The 23,083-nt window shown below is 33.5% G+C and overlaps 1 protein-coding gene across 1 annotated transcript in view; it reads left to right on the forward strand.

Moving 5' to 3' along the window:
• Nucleotides 1–23,083, forward strand: part of ASCC3 (activating signal cointegrator 1 complex subunit 3) — a 358,425-nt gene that overhangs the window by 118,803 nt on the left and 216,539 nt on the right. The window contains exon 11 of the mRNA XM_021693642.2: nucleotides 18,406–18,570. Coding sequence (XP_021549317.1) covers nucleotides 18,406–18,570 — 165 coding nt within the window. The remainder of the gene's footprint in view (nucleotides 1–18,405; nucleotides 18,571–23,083) is intronic.

The raw sequence follows: 23,083 nt of genomic DNA on the forward strand, positions 1-23,083 counted from the left end.
TTATCATTAACTATAGTCATATTAGAAACCAGTCTAACTTTCAGCCCCTGTCTCTTTATATTACATATATAGGCACTGAGATTGCCATATTGCTGTTAATTATATTTTGCTCTGAAAAACCCAGCATAGTTTTACAACTCACTTATAATAATCATCATCCATCCCCCACCTCCCTTTCTCACCCAGTGGCTCTATTTGGTATGAAGAGCTAAAAGAAAATATAAATTTAAACTGCATGCTAATAAAATATGAAATAAAAAACTAAGAGGAAGTGAAAATGATGCACAATGTAGATTTTATGAACACAAAAGATTTGTTTCAACTTCTGGGTTTGTGAAGATCTGAATGTATGCCATGTATAACTGACATTCAAGATAAAATCATTTAGCTCACTAAAATACTGTGTACCAGCTTCATAAATCAGTGAAGAATGCTAATCATTTGAAATCACTCTTCACTAAGCTACTTCAGCATAGATACAATTTTCAAATCAGTTGAAAAACCTAGTTTTGATGATAGCTAAATATTCTGAGATACGGTTATAGTTTAGAAATTACTGTGGTATTTATATTTGTTATGTTGCTTGTTTCCCTAGTTGTCTACATTTGTTTGGTTTTGGGATTTGTTTTTAATAGTACTTATTTCAGAATAATAATAATAAAAGACAACCATAATATTCTTTTATATTTTGAAGGTGATTCTTGACTATTTAGGCTTAATTTTTAAGTGACTGCACAAATATAATTAGTGTATTTTTGGTGGCAGTAATGATTTTTTTAGTCCTTTATTAACTAAACATTTTGCTTTTTCTAGGTTTTTTTTTCCTATTTGCATTTTCAATTTTATGTCATTAAGCAACTAATCAAAATGCAATTTTTTTTTTTTTTTGAGAGAGTGAGTGCAAAGGTGCAGGGGGAGAAGGAGAGAGAGAATCTTAAGCAGGCTCCATGCTCAGCACAGAGCCCAATGTGGGGCATGATCTCATGACCTCGAGATCATGACCTGAGTCGAAATCAAGGGTTGGACGTTTAACCTCCTGAGCCACCCAGGTGCCCCCAAAATGAAAATTTTAAGCTTCCTTTTATTTAGAGAGACATCTAAAAACTGGGAATAGAACCTGAAACCTGAAAGCAGCCAATCTTTAAGAAGAATGATTAGTTTAAAAAGCTTTAACTATGTGCTTAAACATAATGGAATTAAAAAGCTACAACTTTTAAAATCCCCAATGAAATGTAAATATTATTTACCAGGACAACCATTTCCTGCATTTGAACACATGCCATTAAGAAGTAATGAGAGTTCTATTTTGAAGAATGTCTCCTTGCTTTTATTAGTAAGTAAGCTATAAGTTACTTTGAAGCATCATGGAATTCGTAGTGTTAGTTACTGATTATTTTTACTTTTGCAAGGTTTAATAGCAACTTGTAAAGTAAATTAATATCCTTTGAGTAAAAAAGTCCACTGCCATATATATATGTATATATAAACTACTGTTTTTAACTGTTTTGTTCTTCTTAATGTAGTTGGATTAGAGGGGGTGTGAGAGAACTATAATTTTTGATGCATAAAAATCTGTTTTGTGAATGCAAATTATGTATTATTTGAGACCCTTTTCCTAGAGTATAATTTAAAAGCACTCAGGAATCTAATTATCTTTGCCTTTACTAAAAAAAAAAAAAAAATTTAGAATAACAACTTTGCCTGTTCCATGAGTATTACTTTGCAGAAAAATAGCTTGTATCATTGTATTAGTGAAGAGAGGAGTGGGGTCCTATTCTCTTAATGGTTTCTATTTTTCTTTTTGTCTGTTTTATACCAACATTTAGTTACTTTTTTTTCCTATCATGTGATTATTTTATATTCTTATGGACATTATGTAAAAGGAGTAAAGTATTACAAAATTTATTTTTAAATTACTTCAAGAACTCTGCTTGCAAAGTTTATCATGCTAACTTATCCAAATACAGACCTAAAACCAATGAAAAGCTTCGTGTTTTCTTCCTCCTAAAGTAAAATAATGTCTACTATTATAAAATAATGCAATGCATAGCATGCTCAAAAGCAGTCTAGTTTCCCTATAAACAAGGAAGCAAAAATAAATATCCAATATTTGATGCTCATTCTAAGTCTTCTTGTTACTTATTAAATTTCAGAAAAATCCTGCCGCCAGTAAGTTTTAAAATGGGAACTCACTAACCACAAACATTAGTATCATTTTGAAAAATTACTTTTATCTTCCTCAGAAATCTGACATGTACCAAATATTAAAATAAGGTAGATTATCAGTGGTCTTTTATAATTGCAGATCCCTTAAAGTGGGTGTTTTTCTTTTATTTTCAAAGGCTATCTAGGCTATTTTGAAATCCAAAATATTTAAAATTTTTGAAAGAGTAATTATTGTTAATAAATAACAGGTCTCAGATTCTAGTATTCCTTTATATTTTGGTTTTTTACCTCTACTTGTTGTCCTACAGCTATTGAGGCAAATCTGTAAAAAAAAAAAAAAAAAAAAAAGTAGTTTGTCACATAAGTAACAATTTTGGCAGCTCATGACCTAGAAAAGATGAAGAGACTAAGACGACTTTAATTTTCTTCTGTTATATTATCAAGTTTGAAAAATTGTCTCAGAGGGTAACTTGCAGCTATACTGAATATTTCTTAATGTTTCATTTGTGATTATTTCATACTGAACCAGGAAAATGGCAGAGAGATGTAAAATATCTGACACGTGGGGAATTTTCTGCAGAATATATTTATATGTTACTTTTCCTTGAGAAAAATAATGCTTAAATATAGTCTATATTTAAATATAAGGTGAATATAGTCAATCCAACACCAATTCCTATTAATTATGAGTTTTATCTCCTATGTTTTTCTTACATTCATCCATATCCTCTCCGTCTTCACTAATCTGTCCTCTCTGAGTTTCTGTGTTCTCTCACCTTGATGACTTCTATAGTATTGTAACTGGGGTACGTCCTATTCTTTCCCCTTAGGTAGCCAGAAATGCAACCTGGTCAGTTTTTCCCTTTTCACTCTCATACCATGTCCTATGAAAAACAACGACAATCCAAAATGAATGAATGAATGGGAAGGAGAAGAGAAGAGAAAAGGAAAAGAAAGCCATTCATAGTTTTCCAGTCTCCTCTACAGCGTGAAAAGAATACAACTCCTAGAAGGGGATGAAAGACTGTGCAGTCTGTCCCTGCCCATCTCATTTCCACCATGCTCCAGTCCTCTCATCCTCTTTGTTCTAGCCATACACGCTGCCTATCTTCACTGTCTTCCATCCATGTTTTCCCGTCTGTTCTATGTAGATGCTTCGCTTCTGCCTGTAACTGTCTTTTTTTCTCCTTCAACTAATTAATGCCCTTTCATCTTTGAGACGTTAAATCAAATTTTGCTTTCTTGATAAAGCCTTTTCTGATTTCTCTGGTTAGGTCAAATTTTCCTATTATGATTTGTCACATCACTGAATAGTATCTAAGTAGTAAGTTATTTTTAGTAGCTTATCAGAAGTAAAATTTTGTATTTTACAGTTTTATTGTATAGTGCCTGTTGCCACTCCACCTGCATTACAATGTAAGCCTTACGAGATCAAGGGCTTTATCTGTATGCCTTTATCTTTCCTCACCATTGCATGTACATAGCACAGTGTCTGGTACATTACAATGAGGAGCAAGAGGGTGATGCTGATGATGTTAGAAAAACTAATTGATCCCTATTACATATCAGGCATTATTCTAAATATTTTATGTGTATTATGTGTTTCATTTTCATTATAACCCCCTGATATGTAGGTACTATTATTTTCTTCATTTTATTATGGAGGAAACTAAGGTTTGTAGTAGTAGATACAAAATAAATATTTGGGAAGTACATCACTGAAAGATATTTAATGTGTTCTCATTAAACATTCACAATATATCAGAGGTAATGTATTGATAAATGAGACATACCCATAAGGATACTTAGATTTAGAAGTATCGATAAATTGTGTTTATAGAAGTAAAGTTTTCAGTCCATTAATAGGAGTACCCACTCTTCTTCCTTGCTTTGGAGGAAATTAAGTTAGGAAACCTCAGCTATTGCCTTATGGGACAGAAGGAAGATAAATGCTGGCCTGCTTTCTTGGGAAAGGCCTGGGGTGGGCTTGGTGGAATGGGGATGGGAGGGCAGGAAAGGAGCATTATAAAAATCTCTTAAATCCTGATTACAGGATGTTCAAATTATATTCATTCCTCTTTGAGTGGTACTCTGAGATACAATTCTGCTCTTCCCCAAAAGACAAAGATCCAGACTACTTAGTTTAAGTTAATCCAAGAGGAGCCATTAAGATCTCATCTTTTCTTAACAACATTTATCTAAGGGAAATAACATGCAGATACTGGGATTATCATCCCCCAAAACACAGGGTAAGCAGTGTGGGCGCCAGTGTCTTCTTTGTCCAGGACTCAGTAAACGGGCCTCTTTCCTTGAATAAGTTTTTAGATTTTTTGCATTTGCTAAGTGTGCATGAACAGATTAGAAAGGAGTGCATCCCACTGGCTCATTCATAAAATCTGTTATGTGACAGTATATTAAACATAGCTTTTCAAACCCAAATACCTATATAGAACATAATTTGTATAAATCTTACTATTAAATATAGAAATATTTGTTCTGTTTTCTTATGAGGCAAGAAGAGTTACCACCAGTTTTATGAGGTTAATAATTACCTACAAAAAAATGTAATTCATCAACAGTGTTTGAGTTCACTTCAAGACATTGTGGTTACAATAGCTGTCCAGACAGTCACTGTCCTTGCTCAGTACCTGTGGTCTAGTGAAGGAGACAAATATTTAAGCAAGCAATATAGTGTAATAAATGCTGAAATAGAAAATATGGGCACAGAGATGCCAGAGAAGCCTATAAAAGGGAAATTTGGGTTTAAGAAAAGCCTCCTAAACATTTCACCTCAAGACCTGGAGAATGTAGAGAGGTGTGTGTGTGTGTGTGTGTGTGTGTGTGTGTGTGTGTGTGTACGTGCACACGTTTGTGTTTTCTTTTAGTATAATAAAAATGGAATCATACTTTATACATTTGTGTGTATCTGTATAAAATGCATAATATTTTGCTTTTTCACTTAATATCAGTTTGTATAGATCTACATTATTGCCTTATAAAAAACTTCATGAATGTCTATTTGTGTGTTCAGGCCTTTTTTCGAGGATAGAATTCTGAAAGTGAGATTGCTGGACCTAGGATTTGTGCATTTTAAATTTTGAAAGCTTTTGCCAAATTACCTCCAAAATGACAATACTAGTTATAGTTAATATCTCTATTAAAAATTTAGGTTATGCAACTTGATGATATAAACCCTAAATACAAGAAGAGACAATTCTTACAAGGGGAAAATGCACAGTTTCAAAAAAATAAGCTATTAAGAACCATAAACAAATACTAATCAAGATACAAAGCTGTGTGTCTCCATGATGAATTAGTAAAGGTAATGAAATATATCCCTTGGAGGCAAAACTACAGTGTAACTTCAGCTCCCAACCATTGCAGTTAGTATGATAAAATCATTTTGGCTAGTGATTTGCTTAAAAGAAATCTGGATAGTATGGTGAAAACAGTTTAGTTAACTGAAGAGAGAATGACTCCTGGAGTCCTGAAGTCTTAGAAACTTGACAGATTTAGCCAATTTTCTTAACTCAATTTGCAGTACCAGAATCACTTGGGGAGCAGTTTCCTACTATACATGCTGGTATCTGTTTTGGTAGTAGTCATCCTAACAGGTGTTAGGTGATGGCTCATTGCGGTTTTGATTTGCATTTCCATGCAAATCTTATGGGGGCACCTGGGTGGCTCAGTCAGTTGGGCGACTGCCTTCGGCTCACGTCATGATCCCAGGATGCTGGGATCAAGCCCCATGTCAGGCTCCTTGCTCAGTGGGAGCCTGCTTCTCCCCTGCCTGCCACTCCCCCTGCTTGTGCTCTCTCCCTCTGTGTGTCAATTAAATAAATAAAATCTTAAAAAAAAAAAAGCAAGCAAGCTTACAGTAAGGTTTGTGCTTCATCACAGATACTGTATAGGCTTGGGGCATATTTGTTTTTCTCCTTTATTAGTTTTCTAAGCCTCTACTTTAGTGTATGTGAATTTCTGTTTAAGTCACTTCAAAGCCAGTAACAAGTAATTGTTGTTTGGTCTCTTTTTCGGTGCTCTAACTTTGTAAGATTGTAGGAAATGGAGGAAAAAATGCAAAAAAATGTATAATTTCATTTGGATCTGCACCCTGGTCATATTGGCTCCATATATATAGTTTATACCCTGAGTTGTGGCAGAGGCAGCATCAGTTGGTTGAGCAGGGTTAGCTGCCCACTCATTGACCATTTTATTTTGTAACATTGTGTGAGAAAGAGTTTGAACCACACTTCATTTCTTCTTTGCTCTGTTTCTCCTTACCGTATAAGCTTCTAGACTTCTTGCCTTTATCTTTGTATTCCTAACCACAGACACTGTCTGCAGATGTGGAGTTATTTACAGACTTCTATAGAGAAGCTCTCCCTTGGATAACCATAAGTTGTGATTAAACAGAACACATGTCCTTTTGCTCTTTTCCTAAATAAAATAGAAAGGATTTAAATGATAGAAGTAGGTATACAATAGAGACAATTAATTTTCTTAATTGCAGTGGTTTTCAGCAGCTAAGATTTTGCCATAATTTGTTGATAAGATGTTAGGATCCTTCCTTCATCTGTCTCTCCTGCCCAGTGGTAGACCCCAAACACACTTTTGATTAATTGTTCTTGAATTGGCAAAATCTCTCAGTAGTGAGTGTCTCATATTAGTTTGAGCAGATAAAATTGGTAATTTGAATTACTTCAGAAATACTACAGAATACATTTTTTAGCTCATCACATTTGAGGTTTTAGTAGTTTGGCATTGCAATATGACATTTTAAAGTGTTTTACTAAGAAATTGATCCTCAGACTGAGCTTTGCACATGTGGCAGGAAAGAGGAAAAAAAAAAAAAAACCTATAGTAAACCGAGGAAACTGTACCCTATGAGTCATACCCCAGTTGTACAGAATAGAACTTACCACAGGACCAGTTTCTACCACAAATGATTCACATGTCAAAAATCTGTCATTATGAGTAAGCAGAAGAGGAATCATTATAAATTGTTTCAGACCCTTGCTCTATGAGACTTTAATGGAATGAAATACTGGGGTATTATGGACAAGCATTTAGAGATTAAAGCAAGGTCTTTATGGCTTGTATGCACAACAATATAAACAATTTCTGTCTTTTTCTCTATTATGTGTAATTAGTTATGTTTTAGGGTAACCAAGCATTGTATCCTTTTAGGCTTATACTGATGAGGCTAGACTTAAGTATGTATGTCCTGAGACATTTGGAAAGTGTTTTAAATAAACAAAAGAACTGCAAAGAGAATTACACTACAGCTGTAAACATGTGTAGTCTAGAAAGTATTTCAAATGTTTCTTCCTTACTCCCAGCACTCTGTGCTCTGTTCCTTCAAAAGTTTTCGGATTTCTTATTGAATTACCCTTTGTTTATTTAGTAAATGTTACCTATGAAATATTAACTGAAAATAGTATTAGAGTTTTTTTTGCTAACATGAAAATACCAAGATGCATTTTAGGTTACGTTCTTTATGCTTTAGCTTGATCATATCTGTACTTTCAACAAAGAATATGGAGTAAGAATATATCTCTACTTGAAGATTTTCCAATTAATTTCTATATTTTTATCTTATAATTGAAAGCTGTGGTCCTTGACATAAATAAATAAAGCTAGATACTTCAGAAGACTTTGTGTTTTACATGTGTGAGCAGGTACTCATGCATGTGAATTGATGGGAAAGGAAGGAACATAAAAATGTAGAAAAGGAAATAGTTGGAACTAACTGGTTTGTTGTAGTGTCCCCAGGGGCAGGTATAATTTGCAGGCTGTCAGATTCCATTATGGGGGCTCTTGCCATCAATCAGAGCTGACATTTGTATAGCAGAGGTTAGTATAACTGTAATTATATGTATGTTTATTGAATCTAAACCGTGTGACATTTTAACTTTATTCTTTAAATTAAAACATTTATGTAATTTATAAACTTGTTGGTTGAGTATTTTAAAAAGGAAGGAAGATAGAATTCCTAAATCTTGCAAACTGTTGGCTGGTCTACATCTATAACATTAGAATGTGATTTTAACAATTCCAGAATACTATTTTCGCCCGAGAAGATGTATTAAGCAAGCATTCTTGAATATTCCTCTTTAGTTTAATTAATAGATCCCTACCATTTTCAACTAAGTGTACCATATTTCATTAATTGAAAGACATATTTTAAAAATTCACTTGATAGTGGAAATAGCCATAAAACAAGTAATAAAATGACAATAAATACATATCTATCAATATTACTTTGAATGTAAACAGACTGAATGCTCCAATCAAAAGCCATAGGATGACAGAGTTGATAAAGAAATAAGACCCATTTATTGCTGCCTACAAGAGACTCATTTCAGACTGTGAAAGACACTTGCAGATTGAAAGTAAGAGGATAGAGAAACATTTATCATGCAAATGGATATCAGAAGAAAGCTGGAATAGCAACACTTACATTGGACAAAAGAGACTTTAAAACAATGACTGTAACAAGAGACAAAGAAGGACACTATAAGAATAAAAGGGACAACCAAACGAGAGGATATAACAATTGTAAATATTTATGCACTCAACATGGGATCACCCAAATACATAAAACAGTTAATAACAAACATGAAGTAATCAATAGTAATACAATAATAGTAGGGGATTTTAACATCCCACTTACATCGATGGACAGATCATCTAAACAGAAAATGAACAAGGAAACAGTGGTTTTGAAAGACACACTGGACCAGGTGGACTTAACATACATATTCAGAACATTCCATCCTAAATCAGCAGAATACACACTTTTCAAGTACACATGGAACATTCTCCAGAATAGATCACATATTAAGCCACAAAACAAAACTCAACAAATTAAAAAAAATCAGTCATACCATGCATATATTCAAACCACAACACTGTGTAAACAGAAATCAACCAGAAGAAAAGATCTGGAAAGAGCACAAATACATGGAAGTTAAATAACTTGCTACTAAATAATGAATGGGTCAACCAAGAAATCAAAGAAGAAATCAAAAATTACATGGAAACAAATGAAAACAATGGTCCAAAATCTTTGAGATGCAGCAAAAGTGGATCTAAGAGGGAAGTCTATAGCAATACAGGTCTACCTCAAGAAGAAAGAAAAATCTCCGATAAACAACCTAATATTACAGTAATGGAGCTAGAAAAAGAAGAATAAACAAACCCAAACCCAGCAAAAGGAAGGAAATAATAAAGATTAGGGCAGAAATAAGTGATGTAGAAACTGAAAAAACAACAGAACAAATGGATGAAACCAGGAGCTGGTTCTTTGAAAAGATCAGAAAAACTGATAAACCTCTAGCCAGACTCATTAAAAAAAGAGAGAGAACCCAAATAAACAAAATCACTAATGAAAGAGAAGAAATAACAACCAACACCACAGAAATACAAACAATTGTAACAGAATATTATGAAAACCTATATTCCAATAAATTGGACAACTTAGAGGAAATGAATAAATTCCTAGAAACATATAACCTACCAAAACTAAAGCAGGAAGAAAGAACATTTGAACAGACTAATCACCAGCAATGAAATTGAATCAGTAATCAAAAAACTCCTAACAAACAAAAGTTCAGTAACAGACAGCTTCACAAGCGAATACTATAAAACATTTAAAGAGTTAATACCTATTCTTCTCAAACTATTCAAAAAAACAGAAGTGGAAGGAAAACTTCCAAATTTATTCTCTGAGGCCAGTATCACCCTGATAACAAAACCAGATGAAGACGCCACAAAAAAGAAGAACTATAGGCCAGTATCTCTGATGAACATAGATGCAAAAATCCTCAACAAAATAGTAGCAAACTGAATCTACAATGTATTAAAAAAAATCATACACCATGATCAATTGAGACATATACCTGGCATGAAAGGTGGTTCAGTATTCTCAAAACAATCAACATGTTATGTCCCATCAATAAGAGAAAGGATAAAAACCATATGATCATTTCAATAGATGCAGCAAAAATATTTGATAATGTGCAACATCCAGTCATGATAAAATCCTCTGCAAAGTAGGTCTAGAGGGAACATACCTCAACATAGTAAAGGCCTTATATGGAAAACCCACAGCCAATATCATACTCAGTGGTGAAAAACTGAGAGTGTTTCCCCTAAGGTCAAGAACAAGAAGACAAGGATGTCCAGTCTCAGCACTTCTATTCAAAATAGTACTAGAAGTCTTAGCCACAGCAGTTAGACAACATAAGGAAATAAAGGCATCCAAATTGGTAAGGAAGGAGGAAAACTCTCACTATTTGTAGTTGACATGATGCCATATAGAGAGAAGACCACCAAAAAAACTACTTGAACTGATAAGTCAATTCAATACAAAAGGTATAGAAATCTGTTGCATTGCTACATGCTAAAAATGAAGCAGTAAAAAGTAAAATTAAGAAAATAATCCTATTTACAATTGCATCTAAAACAATAACATATTTAGCAATAAACTTAACCAAGGAGGTGAAAGATCTGTACTCTGAAAACTATAAGACACTGATGAAGGACATTCAAGATGATGCAAAGAAATAGAAAAGACATTCCATGGTCATGAGTTAGAACAAATATTGTTAAAATGTCTCTACTACCCAACGCAATCTGCACATTCAATGCAATCCCTATCAAAATTTCAACAGTATTTTTTACAGAATTAGAATAAGCAATCCTAAAATTGTATGGAACCACAAAGACCTGAATAGCCAAAGCAATCTTGAAAAAGAAAAACAAAACTAGAGGCATCCCAATTCCACATTTCAAGTTATATTACAAAGCAGTAGTAATTAAAATAGTAGGGTACTGGAATAAAAAGACAAATAGATTAACGGAACAGAATAGAAAACCCAGAAGTAAACCCACAATTATATGGTCAATTAATGTTCAACAAAGGAGGCAAGAATATACAATGGGAAAAAAGAGTCTTTTCAAGAAATGGTTTTGGGAAAACTGGACCACTCTCTTTCACCATACATAAAAATAAATTCAAAATGGATTAAAGACCTAAATATCAGACCTGAAACCGTGAAAATGCTTGAAGAGAGCACAGGCAGTAATTTCTGACATTGGCTATCACAACATTTTTCTAGATATGTCTCCTAAGGAAGAGAAATAAAAATAAAAATAAACTACTGGGATTACATCAAAATAAACAGTTCTGCACAGCAAAGGAAATAATCAACAAAACTAAAAGGTAACCCACCTAATGGGAGAAGATATTTGCAAATGACATAACCAATAAAGGGTTAGTATCCGAAATATATAAAAAATATATATACATCTCAACACCCCAAAACCAAATAATCCAATTTAAAAATGGCAGAAGACATGAACAGACATTCCTCCAAAGAAGATATACAGATGGCCAAGAGACACATGAAAAGATGCTCAACATCACTCATCAAGAGGGAATGCAAATCAAAACCACAATGAGATACCACCTTACACCTGTCAGAATGGCTAAAGTCAACAAAAGAAGAAGCAAATGTTGGACAGGATGTGGACAAAAAGTTACCCTTGCGCACTGTTGGTGGAATAGAAAATTGGTGCAGCCACTGTGGGAAACAGTATGGAGTTTCCTCAAAAAATTAAAAATAAAACTAACCTATTATCCAGTAATCAGACTATTGGGTATTTATCCCCAAAATACAAAAACACTACTTCAAAGCAATACATGCACCGCTATGTTTATTGTGGCATCACTTACAAAGCCAAACTATGGAAGCAGCCCAAGTGTCCATCAATAGATTAATGGATAAAGAGGAAGTGGTATACATAATGGAATACATTCAGTCTTAAAAAGGAATGAAATCTTGCTGTTTGCAACAACATGGATAGAGCTAGAGAGTATAATGTTAAGTAAGTCAGAGAAAGACAAACACCATATGATCTTATTCATCTGTGGAATTTAAGAAACAAAAGAAATGAGCAAAGGGGCCTGGGTGGCTCAGTCGTTAAGCGTCTGCCTTCGGCTCGGGTCGTGATCCCAGGGTCCTGGGATCGAGCCCCGCATCAGGCTCCCTGCTCCGCGGGAAGCCTGCTTCTCCCTCTCACACTCCCCCTGCTTGTGTTCCCTCTCTCGCTGCCTCTCTCTCTGTCAAATAAATAAATAAAATCTTAAAAAAAAAAAAAAAAAAGAAATGAGCAAAGGAAAAAAAAGAGAGAAACAAACTAAGAAACAGACTGTTAACTATGTTAACTATGGATGAAATAGGTGATGGGCATTAGAGAGTACACATAGATGAAAAGAAAAATTTTCTTGATAGTGTTTTTTTTTTTTAACTTCTTAATGACATTTACAATGATGGTGCAGCTTATAATTATAATCAATGGCTCCTGAGATTTGATGAAATAATAGTGATATTATTATTAATACCATTATTATTAGTAATACTATTATAAATCTATGGGATTTTAATGACTATATTTTGGTACTTTACCATTCTGGTTTTTTTAAAAAGTCATATAATTAGTTTAAACATTTTTCCCCATTTTTTTATAGTCTAAGTACAGATTTCAAAATCAGTTTTAAATATTACAAAGGAAAGAAAGTATACTTTTATTTTTTAAATTTCTTGTATTTAATATTTTATTTTTATTGCTGTAAAATTGGTTTATAACATTATATTACTTTCAGGTGTACAACATAATAATTTATTCTTCGTATACACTACAAAGTGATCACCACAGTGAATCTGTTTATCATTCATCACCATACACTTCACCACCTTTACCCATTTTACCCACCCCCAACCTCTTTCCTTCTGATAACCACTGATCTGTTTTCTGTATCGGTAAGTTGTGTTTGGTATTATAAGTGAAATCATATTGTACTTGTCGTTCTCTAATTTGTTTCACTTCGCAGTATCCTCAAGGTCTATCCATGTTGTTGCAAATAGTTTCCTTCGTATATTTTATGACTATTATTCCATTGTGTGTGTATATCTTCTTTATCCATTCATTTTTTGATGAACACTTAGGTTGTTTCCATATCTTGGCTATTGTAAATAAAGCTGTAGTGAACATAGAGGTACACATATCTTTTTAAATTAGTGCTATTATTTTCTGATAAATAAGCAGAATATCTGGATCATATGGTAGTTGTATTTTTAATTTTTGAGGAAGCTCCATACTGTTTTCCATAGTAGAGCACCAGTTTACATGCCCGCCAACAATGCATGGTGTTTTCTTTTCTCCACATCCTCTCCAACACTTATTATTTCATATCTTTTTTATAATAGCCTTTTGATAATAGCCTCAGATTACTTTGTTTGTTTTGCTATTGAGTTGTTTGAGTATTTATTTTGGATATTAACCCCTTATCAGATATGTGATTTGCAAATATTTTCTCCCAGTTGGTAGGCTGCCCTTTCATTTTACTGATGGTTTCCATTGCTGTGAAGACGCTTTTTTAGTTTGATGTAGTCCGCTTAATTTTTGCTTTTGTTGCCTTTGCTTTTGGAGTCAGATCCTAAAATCCAATGTCAATGAGCCTACTGCCCTCGTTTTCTTCTAGGAGTTTTATGTTATCAGGTCTTAAATTCATGTCTTTTATCTATTTTCAGTCAATTTTTGTTCATGGTGTAAGATAATGGTCTGATTTTATTCTTCTGCATGTGGCTATCCAGTTTTTCCAACACCATTTATTGAAGACTGTCTTTTCCCCACTATATAATCTTGGCTCCTTTGTTGTAAATTAATTAACCATAGATGTGTTGTTTATTTCTGGGCTCTCTGTTCTGTTCCATTTGTATATGTGAGTCTTTTTTGGCCCATACCATACTCTTTTGATTATTATAGCTTTGTGATATAATTTGAAATCAGGGACTGTGATGCCTCCAATTTCGTTCTTCTTTCTCAAGATTGGTTTGTCTACTTTGGGTCTTCTATGGTTTCATACATATTTTAGAATTTTTTGTTCTAGTTCTGTGAAAAATGCCATTAGGATTTTGATAGGGATTACATTGAATCTGTAGATTGTTTTGGGTAGTATGGACATTTTTAACAATATTAATTCTTCCAATCCATGAACACAGAATATCTTGGTAATTATTAGTGTCTTCATCAATTTCTTTCATTAACGTCTTATAGTTTTCAGTGTATAGATCTTTCACCTCCTTGGTTAAATTTATTCCCAGATATTTTATTCATTTTGATGCAATTGTAAATAGGATTATTTTCTTCATTTCTATTATAGTTTATTAATTTATAGAAATGCAATAGATTTCTATCTATTCATTTTGTATCCTCCAACTTTACTGAATTAATTTATTAGTTTTAACAGGGTATTTTTTGGTGGAGTCTTTACGGTTTTTCTATATATAGTATCATGTCTTCTGCAAATAGTGACAGTTTCACTACTTCCTTTCCAATTTGGATACCATAGAAACAGGATCATAAGAGACTACTATGAGCAATTATACATCAGCAAATTGAACAACCTAGAAAAAATGGATAAGTTCCTAGAAACATACAACCTACTGAGTCATGAAGAGAGAGAAAATCTAACCAGACCAATACATCATATTAATAGAATGAAAGAGAAAAATCATACCGTCATCTTACTAGATGCAGAAAAAAAATCACTTGACAAAATTGAACATCCCCACATTCCCCCATGTTCTTTGAAGCATTATGAACAGTAGCCAAGACCTGGGAACAACCCAAGTGTCCTCCAGTGGATGAATAGATAAAGAAAATGTGATATATATGTACAATGGAATATTGCTCAGCCATAAAAAGGAAGGAAACGCAAACTTTTTGACAACATGGATGGACCTTGAGGACATTATGCTAAGTGAAATAAGACAGAGAATGACCAGTACTGCATGTTCTTACTTAAATGTGGAATATAAAAAGTTGAACTTAAATAGTGGAGTGGTGGTTGCCAAGGGCTGGAGGTAGGGGAAATGGGGAGATATTGGTCAAGGGATATAAACTTACAGCTATAAGATGAATATGTTCTCAGGATCTGATGTACAGCATGCTAATTGTAATTTACAGTGCTCTATTATATACTTGAAAGTTATTGATAGAGTGGACCTTAAATGTTACCACCACACACACATATACACATGCACATAATTGTATGAGGGGATGGAAGGGTTAATTAAACTTTTTATGGTAATCATTTAGCATTATATGCCTGTATCCAATCATCACATGTGCACCTTAAATTTACATGTGTTACATCTCAATATCTCAAAGCTGGAAAATAAAAGGAAGAAGAGATGAAGTGACTTCCCTTAGGTCATAGTGTTTTAAAAGGTGAAATAATAATATTACTATTATTATTTATTATTACTATATAATGTTATTATTATTATTATTATTATTATTAATGTTTTTTAAGTGAATTTACCAGATGAATTGGTTCTGGCAGGTGTTAGGTCATTTGGTATTTCTGTCAAATGGATGAGCATTTTAAAACTAAATACACCAGGGGCGCCTGGGTGGCTCAGTCGTTGAGCGTCTGCCTTCGGCTCAGGTCATGATCCCAGGGTCCTGGAATTGAGCCCACATCGGGCTCTCTGCTCGGCAGGGAGCCTGCTTCTCCCTCTCCCACTCCCCTTGCTTGTGTTCCCTCTCTCACTGTGTCTCGCTCTGTCAAATAAATAAAAAAAATAAATAAATGAAATCTTAAAAAAAAAAAAAACTAAATACACCAAATTTTTGACCCAGTGGTAGTATATAGCATCACAACTATGCCATTTTCCCAGTGGACAGGATAAAATAAGAACAGTTTCAAGTAATGATTTTTGTATTTCTGAGGGAATAAGTACATATATTGAGAGAAATTTAAGCTGACAGTAAAAATGTTGACAGTTAACCCATGCCCCAATGTAAGAGCAGATGGAAATGTCTTGCGTGAGTTCCAATTCATTAAGCAAACGTGACACTTTATGTTCTAGCCATTTTAAGTTCAGGGTACTGAAGTGATGAATTAGTAATATAAATGAAGCCTTTGGGCGCCTGGGTGGCTCAGATGGTTAAGCGTCTGCCTTCGGCTCAGGTCATGATCTCAGGCTCCTGGGATCGAGTCCCGCATCGGGCTCCCTGCTCCTTGGGAGCTTGTTTCTCCCTCTGCCTTTCTCTCTCGCTCTGTCTCTCATGAATAAAAAAAAAAAAAAAAAAATCTTTAAAAAAAAAAAATGAAGCCTTTTCTCATTATGCTGAAAGTAAAGTATAATAAAATGCTAAAATAGATTTTTAAGGTTTCCTTGGTATAGCTTTCTGATATCTGAAAAATTTGATTTTACAATTTGTTGCCACATTGTCATCTCTGACAGTTAATTATAAGACAGTATTAGCCTAATAGTCTAAGTTCATGGTGAGGTAGGTAACCAAGCTTTGTATTTATTATTTAAAAGTGTGCCTGTGTCATTCCTAACATTTGTGACTTAATAAGCTTACTTATTTAAATTTTGATATTAAATGTACAGTGTAGGAGAATTGTTTTGAAAACAGATCAGCATCCTTCCAGGATTTTTAATGAAAAGGGTTGTTAGTAAGTAATTGCTGGGTGTATTTATATTAATACATCTTGGATTATTTTAAATTTGTCATTATTCAAAGTAGAAATTAAATTTAAGTTTGTTCCAAGAGATTTTAATTCAGTGAATATTTTTACCCATTTTAGATCTCAATTTATTATACATCTGTTTATACTTAATTCCAGCAGCATATCTTTTCTATAAAATTTGATGTGATCTCAACATTGCCATTTAGCTTTAGCAACTTTCAACTAAGTAGCTTTTGATTTATAGTATTTCATATTTTAGATATGAATTCCTTAATCTGATTCATTATAGTTTGTCAGTTAATTTCTGTTCAAGTACAGCTTCTAAATGTTGTCGTTGATACAGTCCATTCATAATGATAGCATTGGTAGCTCTAATAATGCAACAGGTCATATTGACAAATTTAGACTCTGGATTTTTAAGAATTTATATGTAACTTGTACCAATCTAAAAAAAAATAAGATTATTATTGTCCCCATAGGTGACTTAATCAGACGTGAAATAACAAAAATGTTAAGAGAGCAATCTGACTCTCATCTCAGTTAACCCCTTCAAAGCACAGTTCAGTTGTGACTATCATCAGTCTCTAATCCTGATATACTGGCCATGAGAGGCCTTGCTTTTGATTTGTTATCTAGTATTCTTTGAATTATCCACATACTGGTTTATTTCCTAATGTAGTGTTACTATAGTAGAAGGTATATTAAACTTGTCATCTTTTTCTCTGCAACAGGATGATTTTAGAGGACACAAACAATTTAATATGTGAAAAGCAAAGAGAATTATCATTACAGTTTCACGTTAAATGGTCTGCTACTGTGAAGTTCACATAAATGCCTCAGGCTTACCTTCTGCTCTACACACCCTAGAATCTCCAGTGACTCAGTCCTTGGGTTGCCATTATGTGCCAGTTAGGCTGTATTATATGTATTAGTTTTGGGTATTAAAGAGTGCATATACTAGTTGATATTAAAGGGCAATTTTTTGAAAACTGTGTCATTAGTAAAGTTTCCTTCACATTTGGATAGGTGTAAACAGGTGATCATTCCTAGAGTGGATTCTTGATTTCCTTTTTATTGCCTTTTAACACTTGGTTTACTTTGTTGTCCCTTTTCAAATAAAGACCATTATCAATGTATGCAGTTTAAAAGAATCATTTGTTTTTATTTTGTTTTATTTTTTTTTAAAGATTTTATTTATTTATTTGATAGCACATGAGCAGGGGGGGGGGAGGGGCAGGGGGAGAGGGGCAAGCAGTCTCCCCACTGAGGAGGGAGCCCAAAGCAGGGTTCGATCCCAGGACTCTGGGATCATGACCTGATCCAAAGGCAGATATTTAACCAACTGAGCCACCCAGGCACCCCAGAATCATTTGTTTTTTTACATCATAAGACACTTTTCAAAAAAGATAGTATTTTGTACACTTCACTACAATTTTTTGACAGACTATCATTGAGTTTTAAATAATGACTTAACATCACAACTTAAGTGAAGCTAAACGAAATGAAATATTACTCTCGAAGTGACAGTGTCTACAGTGAATTATATATCATTCCAGGATATTTTAAACACTTTTTATTTGATCTGTATAATCATTGCCAATCATATTTCTTTTTGAATGACACATTTGAAATTTATATTATCTATGTGACTTTTTCTTTTTTTTTTAATTTATCTTATCTTATAGATGCTTGTGACCACCCCAGAAAAATGGGATGTAGTGACAAGAAAGAGTGTCGGAGATGTAGCTCTTTCCCAAATTGTGAAGCTCCTTATTCTTGATGAAGTTCATTTGCTTCATGAAGATAGAGGACCAGTATTAGAAAGCATAGTGGCACGTACTTTACGGCAGGTAAGAGGAAGTTACTTTTAAGCTTATTTTGGAGGGACGATTAAGTTTTTAAGCTTAAATATAGCATTCAAAAATATTAATATGTATTATTCATGGGAATAAAGTTAATTTTAGTGTGGAGAAAGTTTTAGGTATTTTCTTTTCATATTGAAAGTTCTCTTCCTTCCTTCCTTCCAAATCTTATTTTATTGAAGTCTCTATAAATTAACGAAAGTAAATACAGGAAATCTTTTAAGCCATTGTTGCAAAGCCAAGTGTAATAATTGACTAAGCAGTATTAAGATATAATAGAACATAGGCAAATATTAGTGATTTCCTCCACTTCTCTCCTGTCTGCACTTAACTTCTACCCCCTGAAAAAATCTGAACATGATTTATAATTTTTCTGATATACTAGATAAAATAAAATATAATCACCTCATGTGCATAGTCTTAATCATTTTTTTTTTTTAAAAAGACATGTATACGCTGTCTCTAGTTTCAGAGCTTTGTGGCTATTCATAAATAGTCCAAACAAAAATTGGTGGATTTACCAACGTATCGTGATTATTTTCTGCCAGCCCTTCTTTTCATTAAGTAAAAAGATAAAGTGTCTTAGAATACCCATGAGTATTAAAATGACATTTGTTGGTAGATTGTCCATGTGTAGAAAATAGATGAAAACTAGTTTTTCAACCTGGTCAAGAACTCTAATTCCTTCACTTTCCATCTCTTACTGTCTTTGATCCATATTCTCCTGGTTTTGTTTTCTTTTTGAAATAGCCAAGACTCTATGACCGATTTTTCTTTTGTCAGTGACCTTAATTTACTTACCCCTGACTACCTGGCAAAATTCCAACCATCAATCAACTGAACCATGTATATGCCTCTGCCAGGTACTAAGCACTAGCAGAAAAGATCACACAGTGATAAGCAGAGTCACTTTACATTCATAGACTCCAGACTTACCTACCTACCTTACCTACCAGAACTTCTAAGCTGCTTTTCTTCTGTTTCCCTAAAGTGAGTCATTTCCAAGCTCACCAGACTCCTCCCACATTCTTCCCTACCCTTCATGCCTCATTCTTACAGGACAGTATTTTTACTGAATGGAAATAAGAGTCCTTCATTCTTGAATTCCCTCAGTTCCCATCCGTTGCCCTTCTCCCCACCCAGAAAGAAACCTCAAACCCCTCCCCATATCTGTATTCATCATTCCATCCTTTGTTCTTCGGTTAGAGGCCCGGTCTCCACTTGCCTTGGACCCCATTCCTTGTATTCCCTCCATTATCCCTTTTCTTTCCTGTGTGTCTTTAACTTCTCCCTCTCAGTGGGTATTGTCTCTTCAGCTTGAAAGAACTGCGAAGTCCTCCTTTTTACCAAAAAACCTCCCTTAAACCTGTCCCTCTCCAACAACTTCTGACTAATAAAGCTCTTTTTACCACCTGTCTTCTGCAAATATTAATCTGTATTCACTATTTCTCTTTTGACTTCCAACCATTGTAGACTGGTTATTGTTCCAACATAGGTAATAAGATGTTTTTACCAGGATTGCCATTTATCAAATCAAAAAGACAGTCCTCAAACCAAATCTTTTTTTTTTTTTTTTACTTTTTAATACTACTCATTTGTGATATTTGATATAATTTATCATTTTCTCAGTCTTGAAATTTTTATTCCCTTTTGTTCCATGATGTCACCTTGCTCTGGTTTTCTTCACATGATTTTTTTTCCCACCTACTTAGCTGCTCTTACAGGCTCCCTTGCTATCTCCTTTTCTCATCCTTGAAATGTTTACATTCTCCAAGTCTCTATCACTTGCCATCCTTTTTCATTCTGAATATATACCTCTGGGAAATAAACACTTATTTGCCTGTGTTACCTAAATCTGTATAGTCCAAATCTTACCCCCTGACTTCTAGGCATATCCAAATGCAGTTGTACGTTTCTATGTTGATATCCCATAGACATCTTTTGTTAAACATGTCAGAAACTCCGCCGTCTTCACTGTGTACTTATATATGGCATAATAGTCCATTTGGTTCTCAAGCCCAAATCCTGGGAGTCACACTCAAGTTTTTCTTCTTCCTTAACACTCTCCCTCACCCCAATCATTAGTTAGATATCATTTCTTTTATATTTCATATGCTAAACAGCTCTGATCCAGGTCTAGGTATGGGAATTTAATATAAAAGATGGAGTGCAAAATTTTAGGAAGTTAATATTGCATTTTAAAATGCTTTAAAATAGTGTGTTTTCATCTGGTAAATCCACCATAAAATTCTAGATGGTTAATAATTTAGCTATATCAAACAAAACTCTCAGTACATTAAAGAAGACGTAAGAGAGCATTTTTTAGAGCTTCTCTAAGCAAAATGCAAAACTCCAAAGGTTATAAAGGGAACATGTGGTACATTTGGATATCTAAATATTAAAAACTTCTAACCAGTAAAGATGGCTCCAAAAAGTTAAAATATAAGACAGAATATTTATATTTATATTTAATAGTTATTATAATTAATAAGAAATAAAACTTCTTTAAAAATTTAGAGAAGCATTTCACGGTAGAAATAAACATACTGAGCATTATAGAAAAGATGCTTAAGAGGACATGAGCGTTTTATCAGATTGGCAAAAGTGAAAAAAGAATGTAATTTGAAAGCACTCACTAAAATCAACCCTGTGTTTTTATTTCTAGGGTTCTAATGTATGGAAATAATAGCACAAACACATAGATATAATAATAACAGTGTTCACTGTAGTTTTCTTGTTAATGCAAAATATGTTAGAAGCAAGCCAGATGTCCAACAAAAGATGAAATGGTTTAACAAATTATATTCATACCATAAAATGCTACATTGCAGCCTTTAAAAAGAAGGAGGTAGAGCTGTATGAACTGGACTTAAAAGATATGTTATATTCTCATTAAAAAAGGAAGTTGTCCTCTATATATAGCACAGTCCCGTTTATGTAAAGAAAAAATGTGCAATATATTATATTTTCATCCATTCATTTAGTGAACATATGCCAACCACATAGTTCTAGGTGCTATCGATATAGTTAACAGAGTTCTTGCTTACATTTAGATTTTAGGTTTGGGTAGAGTGGGATGCATATTCACGGAAGGATATTCTACAAACTATAAAGGTGTTTTGATAATAGAGATGGAATTCGATGGTTGTTTGGGACATGTTCATATTTTACCATATAACTTAAAAATACATGTACACATAGGAACATAAACACATATACATAAAACACAAAGGGTTGAAATATTCAAAATGACAAAAATCAGAGATTTTAGCTAATATCCAACTTAAGAATTTCAAGGATACAGGTAATTGTGAGACACAGGTGAAGCACGGAGAAGCCTGGAACTGCCATCACTGCTTTCCAGGTCCTTTCTTGCCATTTTGGGTTGGCTCTGGCCCAGATTTTACATAGGAATTCTCAAAAAGAAACACGCAGGGCATCACTTACAAAAAAGAGCTATTTTAATCATACAATGTTTTTATTTTATAGCGTGATACCTATATAACTTAGTGATGTTTTTCAGGGAGCCATGCCATAGGAATCCATACATTCTAGGATTATTTACATTGAGCTACCTAAAGAGACCACATCCATCAGCTAAAAGCATTATGAAGATAAGGTCAAATGAATATCATTAGTACATTTACCAGGAGGTCTGTCATTAGCAAGTTGAAAGGGGATTTGACTAGGACATCTTTCTTTCCTGAGTACCACCAGTTAAAGGAGCAAATAGATTGCAGGCCTGCTGCTAATACTTTCTGTATATATGCACACAGACACATGATATTATGTATTTTATATATACATAAGCAATATAAATTTATAAATATTTTATTTAAAAAGCTATAATTTTCCATATAATATAAATATTATAAACTAAGTTAAATGTATATAAACTAAATATATAAAATATATTATACATTTGTTTATTGCATATGTAATACAATTATAGAAATGTATATCTTGATATATGATACAGGAATATATATTATATATAATATAGATTATATAACATCTAAATATATAATATATCCATCGTATAATGAAACTCCAACTGTATGGTTGGTTCATCACTACTATGCCCATAAACTGTTGATGGCTTGCTGTTTGTTATCTGAAGAAAAATGTTTAAATTCCTTATCTGGACATTAGAGACTGTTGGAGCTGTGATCTATTTGTCTAATTTTAACTTCTACATGTTCCTTAGCTATAATAGGTTCCAGCCACACAAAACTATCCATTCCTTCCCCTTTTTCTTTCCAGTACCATTGACTCTTTTCTGGAGATAAAATTCATCTCACTGGAGGCAGAATATATTATTGGTTATGAGATTAAGGGTTATAAATGCAAAATTACATATCTTTATCACTCCACACGTTCATCTGTTGAAAACCTGCTATTCTTATGAATCTGCCAAATATCACTTCTTCTATTAAGTGTTTCCTAGGACGTCTGGGTGGCTCAGTCGTTAAGCGTCTGCCTTCAGCTCAGGTCATGATCC

Source organism: Neomonachus schauinslandi, chromosome 8 (assembly GCF_002201575.2).
Source record: "Neomonachus schauinslandi chromosome 8, ASM220157v2, whole genome shotgun sequence".
Taxonomy (NCBI): Eukaryota; Metazoa; Chordata; class Mammalia; order Carnivora; family Phocidae; genus Neomonachus; species Neomonachus schauinslandi.